The following is a 12,133-nucleotide window of genomic DNA, read 5'->3' as shown; positions in this document are numbered from 1 at the left end:
ATCAAGACATACACATGTATAACAAATATAAATTTTGAGTGATAAACCTTAACTTCTTACTAAATTACGAATTTATGGGAAATATTTATTAGTTACTGAAAACAGCATTGTAACTATGTATTTAATAGCTGAAAATGCATAAATATTAAATGATTGGTGAGTGCAAAAAGATTAACAGTGATTTACTATTGTCTCATAAGGTAGAATACCATGTTTTCTGCACATTTCTTTCAAATTAAACTTGGTATCCTTCAATGGTTGATATATATATATATATATATATATATATATATATATATATATATATATATATATATATATATATATATATATATATATATTGGATACAATGACAGGAAGTCATAATATGATAGGGCTTCTGACGTCATAATATGAAATGGCTTCTGGAGTCATAATATCACAGAGCTTCTGACATCATAATATGACAGGACTTTTCTGACATCATAATATGACAGGACTTTTCTGACATCATAATATGACAGGATGCTTTTCTGACGTGATAATATGACAGATGATGCTTTTCTGATGTCATAATATGACAGGATGCTTTTCTGACGTCATTATATGACAGGACTTTTCTGACATCATAATATGACAGGACTTTTCTGACATCATAATATGATGGGATGCTTTTCTGACGTGATAATATGACAGATGATGCTTTTCTGATGTCATAATATGACAGGATGCTTTTCTGATGTCATTATATTGACAGGAAGCTTTTTTGAAGTTCGGTGTCACATCAAGTTTGTTGTGTCAATGTGTAACATTTTGGTCATAATTTGGTATCAAAGTAGCAAGAAATATATAATTTGCTTTCAGAAATAATACATTAATTATTGATCACATCATCAACAAATATCATGATTAAATCAAACTTTAAGAGATACTTTTTTTGAGCGTGTTAAAATTCGAATTTCATCATTTAAAGTAAAATCAACAGGTTTCAGGAATATTCAATACCTATTCTTTATTAATAATTAACCCTTTATGAACATTATATCAAAAAATCATAATGTTATATACCGTCTCTTTTTTAAAAAAAAAGAGAGTTTGAAATAGACTATAAACTTCTGTCAAAAAAGTAAAACAAGAGAATAAAAAAAAATATTTGTGCTTCTGGATGGATTCGCACCTCTACCTTGAACCCCTCACAAGAATAACAACAGGCCTCAGCAATAGAATTAACGAGTTTCAAGTGGTGTTTTTCTGTAGGGATTTGCTACTTTAAACAAATAATTCACACACTTCCCATTCAGAAAACTATATGTTTATATATCTATAAATAGACTCATAGTTCCCATAGTCATGTGACCAAAATATTATTATTATGATCACGTGACAATTTAGACAAGGTGAAGGCCACTCAAGGCCGAGCATGGGTAATTTTAAACTTGGGTGTAAAGAAATTTTGCTAACTTCATGGAAAATTGGATCTGACAGCGTTTGTTAACTATGTCGGGGAGGCATTCAAAGGATTTTCTGGAATGTCCAGTTTGCAGGGCAAGGTATGCTTTTTTCTTTAATTTTGAAGATAGTAAAACATAACCTTGATTTTCTGAGACTTCTAAAGTAGTAAAGACTATATAGTACTGTCTGTATCACAGATCACTGTGTATCACTGGGGCAGGTTGCGTTGTTTTGACACACCACGCCCACGCCCCTTTTGTATCATTTTATAATAAGAATATGATGTGGTAACTGTTACTTGTGATAACTGGTAAAACATTTTTTTTTTATTCTGTTATCTTTGATTAAACAAAGATAATATAATAAAAATCAAAAAAAAAGCCAGTTATTACAAGTTACAGTTACCACATCATATTCTTTCTAAAAAATGATATAAAAAAAAAACGGTGGGGGCGTTGTCAATCGGAACTCCTCAGCTAGTATCAATATATGGCTATCTCGAAGCTTGCCGGAGATGGCCGAGTTGTTACGATTGGGGCGTTGTGTGTCAAAACAACGCAACCTGCCCCTTAATAGTCCAAATAATTGTACGTTTACGGATTTTTTACGTTTTTTGATATGGCAAATCCTTCACGACATTAGACGTAACCTTCCCCTGTGGTCTGTATAGGTATAAAATAATATCCTTTATTAGGTATACGACAGTATTGTTGAATTTTATGATATGATATGATAAAATTCTTAAACTGTAAAATATGTTACCTGCCTTTGACTTAGTTAAGAGCCATTGCTATTTATAATTATGTTTTTAATTATTTATTTGAGTAAGAGGGTAATTAAATAATTTTAGTATTATGCACCAGTCAATTGTAACCAGTATTGTAAAAAGTATCCCTGATCGCTCATTATTGTAGCTACCTTATCCCTTTGACAAGACCATCTTGACATTAACACAAGGCCTCTTACAGACTAGTATGCATGTATGCCATCAATGACTATTACATTATTACATAGACTCCTTCTTTCCAATAGCTGTCTTCCATTGGAACAATCTCACACCCAACTTAGTGGCCTGCCCTACCCTGGAGCAGTTTAATTTTAAGGCTGATTTGTCATAGGGAATTATCAGACTTCTATTATTTTTTATCTTTTCTGTACCTCTTATTTTTAACTTTGCTTAGATTAGTTTTGTTTCTTTCAACACCTTTACTAACAGTCTAAGTAATGCAGATGTCCGTGCAAATGTCCAGGTCCCCAGTAGGGGATGACCATAATGGAAAAAAAGGTAGATGTCAATACCCGAAGAAAATCAAATCAGTATATGAAAACCTCTACCTTGAGATTGTTAGTGAAACCAGGTCATCACTTGTGGATCTTGGATCAGGGGGGGGGGGGGGACCTGGCACTAGTCCCCCTTTAATCGTCCGAGAAAATGTGAAGAAATTATTGTTCTTTATTTAAAAGAGTTTGTTCTCAAATTCATTATGATATTCAGTTTAAAGGCAAAAATAATTGCGAGAACTTCAAGTAGAGAGGCCATGAGAAAGATTACTCTCATCTTAAAGTAACTGATCTAACACATTAATGTAGTAGCTGATACCTTTGTGTTACAATTTCTGAAGTTATTTTATGATTAACAATACGTCACTCTTTTCCTATTGTTTTGCAGTCATGTTCCAACATACTCCACCTCTGAGAATGGTGTTCAAGCAGCCACCTGTGTTGCATGTGGACATTTCTTCAAATTCAAGGTTACAAGGGAGGTCAGGTCAGAGGTCAAGTTCAAGGTCAATGGAAAGGAATATACAGGTATGCTTCTTCTGTGGTCTAGTGTAAGAGCAATCCAATTAGTCAATTTTATGCATTGAGTTTATATACCCTGACCAGTATTTGCTCAATACAATGTTGTTTTTTGGTACCAGCATGTACATTTCTGGGAAAAATGTTAAGAATCTAATTGGGTTAAAAGATGGATTTTTTTTGGGAGGGGGTGGGGTGGGGGGGGGTGCTTCTTAAGAATGAGTAGGGGTGACTGGCTCGACCAGCCCCGAAACGATTGAGGCTTCAAAGTTTTAGAAGCCCTGCTACATATCATTTAGTTTCAAAAGTTATGATTCTTATAATGTTATTAGAACATATTTCAAAAGTTCATGGTCATTATTGAGGTTAGCTCAGAAAAACAAGTTCAAGGTCATTTGGCAAGAATACATACTAGGTAAACACTGAAATTTATAATCCAGTAATATTGTTTTTCCATAATCTCACTGTCCCTTTCTTGGATTGCTGTTCTTTTTGCCTTTAATAATTCAGTGTTTATAAGGAAAAAAATAATTAAGGCAAAATAAAGTCAAAATTTCCAGTTTGTAAGCATTTTAACAAGTATCACACTTGTAAATAAAAGTTTAAACAATTCTATATTTATGAATTATAAATAATACATTAATTATAAATCATATTTTTTGTTGGCAGTAAAAACTTGATAAAACTTATTTCAGTTGACAACAGCGTGAACCCTGCCACCTCGTTAAATGAGTTTCTGCGAGATAAACGCATCTCCATGGGAACCAAATACATGTGCAGAGAGGGTGGGTGTGGCCTCTGTGTTGTCATGGTGACCATCATAAACCCAGCTTCAAACAAGGAGGAGAAACATGCCATTAATTCAGTAAGCTCTGTAACTATACAGTGTGTAACAGACTGTTTAGTAAAAATTGTATGAATTTAGAATGCTGAAATGTGTAAATTTAGAATGCTGTATCTCATATAAGTCTTGCAACTTGTTGTCATGAAGTGTTTCTCAAAGACTCTCTGTTTCTTTCTGTGCCAAGCAAGTTTTTAAGATTTTGTTCACATTTTTAGCTCGTGTATTCGAAGAATAAGGAGAGCTATACTACTCACCCAAGCGTCAGTGTCGGCGTCACCCCTTGGTTAAGGTTTTGCGTGCAAGCACACATAGGTTTATATCTCAGCAACTACTGGAGGTATTGCATTGACACTTTATACAATGGTACTTAACCATCCAACCTACTTAATTAAACAAGTTAGATAACTTTAGTTTGCATTTAATGCCAATAATAGGCCTTTATTATTTGACTTAGAAATTCTGGTTAAGGTTTTGCATGCAAGCACACATAGGTTAATATCTCAGCAACTACTTGAGGTATTGAATTGAGACTTGATACAATGGTACTCAACCATCCAACCTACTTAATTAACCAGGTTAGATAACTCTAATTTGCATTTAATGCAAATAATTGCCCTTTATTATTCGACTTAGAAATTCTGGTTAAGGTTTTGCGTGTAAGCACACATAGGTTAATATCTCAGCAACTACTTGAGGTATTGCATTGAGACTTTATACAATGGTTCTTAACCATCCAACCTACTAAATTAATCAAGTTAGATTAGATAACTCTAGTTTGCAGTTAATTCAAAATAATTGCCCTTTATTATTCAACTTAGAAATTCTGGTTAAGGTTTTGCATGTAACCACTTTTAAGTCAATCCTTACACTGAAAAGCGGCGGTATAGTCGAGCGCGCTGTCTCTGTGACAGCTCTTGTTTATTTTCAAAAGCATAACATAACTACTTGGTATGCCTTAAGTCACTAATTCTCTTGTCTTGTACACAAACAAATATATTGTTTTTACTTTAAATATTTTTACAGTTTTCCTATTAAGGGTTTTTACCTGTTTTTTCACCAAATTTTTGCCTGCGTCCCATCTATGCTAGCATCCTATATATAGTATAATACAGTATGCCATAAGTCACTAATTCCCTTGTGATTTATGTAAAGGACCTGTTCTCTTGAAGGAAGGCCTTAGCTATTAGCCATTAACCATCAACTATTATTGCTCAGTGAACGTCCATTGAATTTATAGTGTACTTTTTGTACACATTTACTGCCAAATTAAATTCACTATTCACACAATTTCATACTATTGCCAAATTAAATTTACTATTCACACAATTTCATATTATTGCCAAATTAAATTTACTATTCACACAATTTCATATTACTGCCAAATTAAATTCACTATTCACACAATTTCATATTATTGCCAAATTAAATTCACTATTCACACAATTTCATATTATTGCCAAATTAAATTCACTATTCATACATTTTCATATTATTGGCAAACTAATTTTTCTATTCACACATTTCATAATATTGGCAAATTAATTTTACTATTCACACAATTGCATATTATTCTGAAATGAATTTCAGTGTGCTGTTCAATTTTTCACACATACATATTAATGCTTAAGAATTCTTTCGACACTGTCATGTTTTTTGCTCAGTGTCTGTGCCCGGTGTTGCTATGTGGCGGCTGGAGCGTGACAACAATTGAGGGCCTGGGCAACACGAGGGACGGACTTCATCCCATCCAGGACAGACTCAACAAGTACAATGGATCACAATGTGGCTTCTGCAGCCCAGGGCAGATCATGAACATGTTTGCGTAAGATCTTTATAATCAATAATTGAATAAACGCTTTTTTGGATTGGGGATCCCATTGGCTAGATATGTATATGTCTAAATATTTAAAACATTGACTAGATCTAATATTTTCAAAGATGAACTCTTACTCCTAATAAAATTTACCACAATTAAAACAATTGTTTTAATATACCAAAAAGGCTTAATGAATGTTGAAACAATGGTTCTTATGAATTTTATTTGAAAGAAAGGTGCAGAAAACACGGTATTTCTACCTTATGGGATAAAAGTAGATCACACTAAATCTTTTAGCACTCACCAATCATTTAATATTTTTGCATTTTCAGCTATTAAATACAAAGTTACAGTATTGTTATCAGTTATTAATATTTTCAATATACGCATTATTTAGTAAGTAGTTTTATCACTCAAAATTTATGTTTGTTATACATGTGTATGTATTGATTTTGAATATGTGTGTATCAAGCTTGATGGTGGAAAGTGATATGAATCTTGAGTCTGTTAGCCGGGCTGCAACCAATACTGGTGTCTTTTTTTGGGGAGCCCACGAGATGGTAATTTGTCCCACCTCAAATAAGTAGATCCAAAAATTTAACCATGCTAGAAATTCTTATTTTGCCCTCGGGCAAAGTTAAAACAAGTATTCATATGGAACTCCTATTTAATGGTCATCACATTGTAATTACCTCCCTTGTTGAAGACTGTTGTCTGTAGCATCATAGAAACCTTGTCTTGTGGCAATATTTAGAATGCTAATTAATTATTTCTCGCTTCAAATGTCACCATAAAAAAGTTTTCATGCACCTTTCAAGAAATTATGCTTCACTCTCCTCAGAACTATTTAAAGATCGATTTAACAATTAACAAAATCTGAATCACTGCGCGCATATCCATGATAACCAGAAGTTATCACATATCCATACGCATTTTTTTCACAACGCACATAAGAGTTCCAGCAAAAGCTACATTCTTACTTTATTTTGTTTAAATGAAGTGGGAGAAAAAGCATCTACCATAGCCACTTGTGTAGGATAGGTTCATCTCAACCTTTGTGCAGGGTGTTCTGCATGCTACGCTTAGGTTGGGATGAACCTATCTTACATTCCCTGCCATGGAAGAAACTTCTTGGTGGGGGTTGACCCATGACTACTTGATCAGTGGCTAACACCCATACCACTTGACCACTCCTTACTTTAAAACTGTTTGAAATGCATAATAACATGCAACTTTACTGCAGGCTTCTGGAAAATGACTGGGATCCAAGCAAGAAGAAGATTGAGGATGCCTTTGATGGAATTCTTTGTCGATGCACAGGTATTGTGAAGAAAATCAAATTTGATTTATTTCCAATCGGCTTGGTCCAGTCTTTCATAAAGAATGTACTGGTTATATACTATATAAACAGCACCAATAAGGTTTAAAATTATGCACATTTATATTTTTGGTAATATCTTTTGACCATATCATGCTGAAATATAAATGATTTATCTATTGTCAATTTGTGTAAATGTGTTTCATGGATATATGAAAGAAATAGTGACATAAATTGTACAACTCTCTTTGTTTTCTAACTATTATATTACTAAAGTAAAAATGGTTTTATGAAATTCTGTTACTTTTCTACAGGTTACAGATCTATTCTGGATGCGATGAAGTCATTTGCTGATGACAAGTGCTTACCTGCAGATATTGAGGTTTTATACGTATTAATTTAGTATTTCAGCTTTTCTTGTTAGTGTGTATTAATATAGTATTTCAGCTATAGATTCTTGTAAGAGTTTAATAATAAAGTATTTCAGTATTCACCCCCTCCCCCCCCCCCCCCCCCCCCAGGTCTAGGGGTATGCTGGGGAAATGGGCCGTGTTTTTACTTTCCGTGTGGCCCCGCAGTGCCGGGTGAAAGTGGTAGTTTTGTCTTCACGCCAAAAACAGCGGGAAATGGGCCTTACCTAGGGTGCGGGGGAATTTGGCGGGGATTTTACCAGCAAATCGTCCACACAGGGCGGGGGTTTTAACCGGGCTTGTCTGGACTGAAAGTTAAAGTCCCCGCTATTCCCCGGACCTGGGGGGCCGTTGTTACAATTGACTTGTGCATAAGGATGTTATTCATTAAAACTGCACTTCGAGCCTTTTGTGATATTAACCACTCCATGCAATTCTGTTTATAAGTATGCATTCACTTTCAGATTGAGTTAAACACATATATTTTCATTTATAGATCTTTGAGGGAACTTTAGGTCAAGAATATCTTCACCCGTTAACATTTAATATAAATTAATTAAATAAAACGATTTGAACTCTTTTAATATCTTCTCTGTGTATGAAACCACCCCACTTTTCACACCCAGAGTTAAAATTGCATATTATATCTAAATCTTTATTTTAAACGTTCAATCAAAGCCCGTTGGCTTGATATCCCAGGGACGGGCCTCTTTAAGCCTCGGAATACTGAGCCAAGCGGTATGGCTTATATAGAGTAAAAAAAGATTTGAGCCAACTAGGAAATCGAGCCAAGCGATATCGAGCCAGCAGGATTTGACTGTACATTGTGTATATTCAAAGTAAGGACATTTGCCATGCCATACATTGTACATTGTATTGTAATATTAAAATGATTTAGCTTCCTTTTCTTAATATGTGTGTACAGGACCTAAGCACAAAGTTGTGTAAGAAAACCGGTCAGCCATGCAGTGGAGCGTGTCACCCTTCCCCGCCCTCCTCCCCTCTCCACCTTGTTTTAGCCGATGCCCAGTGGTTTCGTCCCACCAGCCTGGCGCAGCTGTTTGAGCTTCTTAACCAATACCAGGACAGCAAATATAGACTGGTGTTCGGTAGTACTGGCTCAGGTATAAACATATTTATACATCTTTTTTTGGTTATGTGAAAATAATAAAAAAAAAATCAGAAACTAAATCTTGAAAGACTGTTACTAGATACTGGGATGATATTTAAGTAATTTAAAGTAATTAGCGAAGGTATTTAATAAATGACCAATGAATAACCCGTCTTCCTGAGCATGCAAAAGAGACCTGTAGTGATTTTGTATTGAAGAATAAAAGTTTTATGAATGGGACAAACCTTATCACAGTCTTTTTCTTAATTATATAAATAAAACATTCTTGTTTAAATTCTTGGAAAAATCTAAATCCTTAATTTTAGTCAAAATAATTCACTTTTCCGAATGAGAAGGGCCCTGACTGCTTTCCCATTTAAGTTGGAAAAATCTGCTGAAAAAGCATGCTTGTTATAAAAATATTGCTCAGTATCTCCTTACTTTATTGATGGGCAATGTGGATTTATTATCCAGGAGTGTACAAGGACATTGGGCCATGGAATTATGACATCCTCATAGACCTACACGGAATCACAGAGCTGTATAAAATATTTGTAAGTAATTGGAGGTACTGCCTTTGCAGTTAAGCTTCAAACAGACTTAGTAGCTTGAATTTACTACCTGCACCCGTAGCAACCAATGACTTCCTTAGTAGCCTATGACAACCTTAGCGACCAATGACTTCCTTAGCAACCAATGACTTCCTTAGCAACAAAGGAATTCCTTAGCAACCAAGCACTTGGTAAGTAATAAATAACTTCCTTACCAACTACATATATCCATAGCAACCAATGAGTTTCTTACCATAATCTCTAGATGTCTCTTTTACTTTACTTTTTTTTTTAAACAATTGCCATTATAAACTTACTTTGAACAACTTTAAGACTTCAACTTTAAATTCGATCTGGCTATGTAGTTTGGAGTCTTAAAACATATTATAAGGAATATAATCATATATTGACCTCATCAGAAATAAACTCATGCACGTTTGCAAAGCCTTATGGGTTATCTTGTTCAAATGTCATCAGTTTTGTTAGAATTAATTTGTTACCAAATTATATAACTTTATAAGGTCAGCCATGCAGTGGCTGAAATTATACAGATTCTAGTCTTATGATTGAATTAATGTTGAACTTTCTGAAATATTATATAATTTATTCTATGTATCCTACAAGTACAATATGTGGTATCTGTTTTATTGTTTTTACCGTTGTATTTATGAAATATTGACATTGCACAAATAAACCTTACTACTACTATCTTAAATATAACATTGAAAAGATAATTAGACTAAATACATCTATCCCTGATTTTTCAAAATTCAGTTTCAACCGAGCCTCCAGTTTGGAGCCAACGTCTCACTGACCCGGATGATGGCAGCTTTTATCGACCCTGATCTGCCAGCTGCGTGTTATCCGTATCTGAGCGAGTGTATCAAGTTCCTGAATAGAATAGCCCATGTAAACGTTCGCAATGTAAGGCAATTAATTACATTCTCCTAGTCCTTTGTGTAGATAAACTTGACATTCATATTGTATAACACGCAAGGAGTTATGACGTCATTGTTTTCTTCGATATTGCGCTCCAATTGGATAATCGCGATGTCATTTAACCAATGATATATGACATTACAAAAATCAGTTATTCTTTTATACAAATGTATGTTGTCAGTTACACTTCTTTAAGAACAAATACTCAATAGCAAAAGATACTGCTTACTTTTAATAGCAATGAATATTTTTTGTAAATATCAATATAAGTATTGATTGCATTTTTTCTTGCGTTAATGCTAAATAAACACAGTAGAACAAGTGAGCAAATAACCAAGAAGCGGTAGGGCGCTTCATGGACTTTGCTCGCGTACCCTACTTAAATATTGTCTTGGTATCAAAAAAATAGACGATATGATGGATAAGTGGTCTAGTGGTAATACACTTGTCTGCCAATCCAGGGGTAGCAGGTTTGATTCCCCACCACAGCGCTAAAAACTACTTATTATCTTAATGAGGGTCCCATGCGACAATGCTATACACTTGTGCATGTTAAAAAATAAGGGTAGCTCTAACCAGTGTTACATTCTGTTTGTGCACTATGTTCCAAAACCTTAAATGACTAGCAATCTTATTGGTGCACTCGCCGATTGGGCATTGCCGGAGTACGAGTATAAATAAGCTTACACCACCAGTCCCCAAAAATAGATGAGCATTGGTGTTCACTCTGTGGCACTCTTGTCTTGAATAGTATAATGGATATAATATTTATTTTTAAATTATTTTCTTTATTCCCGTTCTATTAAGATTTTTTTTTATGATTTTTGCTTCTTTTTTATTTTGATATTCCAACTGATTTTACCTATTTATTTAACCTAATGTTCCTAATTTGATCTTGAAATAATGCTATAATGTCAACTCTTCAGACACTTATTATCAATGCTAGAAAACATTTATAAATTTTGTTTACAATAACCACTCATGTAATATTATCTGTACAATAATTGTGTAGGCGGGAGGCTGGGCCGGCAACCTGATGATGAAGCACGCCCACCCGGAGTTCCCCTCAGATCTGTTTGTGATGCTTGAAACACTCTCTGCAAAAATCTTCATCAGTGAGTACTCACTCATCCATAGTGTTTACTTAGAGTACTGGTAAGTTAATGTTAACTAAGCATAATGTTAAGTTAATGTAAACTAAGCGTTATGTTAAAGTAATGTTAACTAAGCATAATGTAAAATTAATGTCAACGAAACATAATGTCAACTAAGCATGATATTAAATTAATGTCAACTATTAAAGCATAATGATCAATTAATTTTAACAAAGCACAATGTATTAAATGAAGCGAAATGTTAAATTAAAGTTAACTATGTGATAAAGTGTAATGTTAAGTTTATTTAACTATGGGTTAAATTTTGATTGCTTATTTCAAGAGTTATTTCATTCAAACTATGGGATGCATTGGTAAAAATACATATCAAATATGTTTTGTAGTATGAAATGTGTTTTAAATTTAAGTCTTAAATATTTCAGATAACAAGGTTTCAGTGACCCCTAGCCAGTTGCTGAAAACAGACATGAAAGGAAAGGTCCTAACCAACCTTGTGTTGCCAGTTGCCGATAGCAACACTGTTGTCAAGTTCTACAAGGTTGCCAAAAGAATACAGGTACGTCAGCTTGCATCACTAACCTTGTATGGCCAGTTGTCAATAACAACACTGTTGTCAAGTTCTACAAGGTTGCCAAAACAATACAGGTATGTCAGCTTGCATCAGTGACCTTGTCTTGCCAGTTGCCATTAACAATACTGTTGTTAAGTTCTACAAGGTTGCTGAAAGAATACAGGTATGTCAGCTTGCATCACTAACCTTGTATGGCCAGTTGTCAATAACAACACTGTTGTCAAGTT

General features: G+C 34.2%; 1 protein-coding gene across 1 annotated transcript in view; it reads left to right on the top strand.

The window, feature by feature from the left end:
- Positions 1-1,392: 1,392 nt before the first annotated feature.
- LOC128218525 (uncharacterized) overlaps positions 1,393-12,133 on the top strand; it is a 35,798-nt gene continuing 25,057 nt past the window's right edge. The window contains 11 exon segments of the mRNA XM_052926210.1: positions 1,393-1,529; positions 3,101-3,240; positions 3,927-4,096; positions 5,737-5,897; positions 7,135-7,211; positions 7,524-7,591; positions 8,545-8,743; positions 9,205-9,284; positions 10,056-10,205; positions 11,233-11,335; positions 11,758-11,891. Of these exon segments, the coding sequence (XP_052782170.1) occupies positions 1,477-1,529; positions 3,101-3,240; positions 3,927-4,096; positions 5,737-5,897; positions 7,135-7,211; positions 7,524-7,591; positions 8,545-8,743; positions 9,205-9,284; positions 10,056-10,205; positions 11,233-11,335; positions 11,758-11,891 (1,335 nt within the window). The 5' untranslated portion in view covers positions 1,393-1,476.

The sequence above is a fragment of the Mya arenaria genome, chromosome 14, assembly GCF_026914265.1.
Source record: "Mya arenaria isolate MELC-2E11 chromosome 14, ASM2691426v1".
Lineage (NCBI taxonomy): Eukaryota > Metazoa > Mollusca > Bivalvia > Myida > Myidae > Mya > Mya arenaria.
Note: the sequence above shows the minus strand (reverse complement) of the source record. Positions and strands in the feature narration are given on the sequence as shown.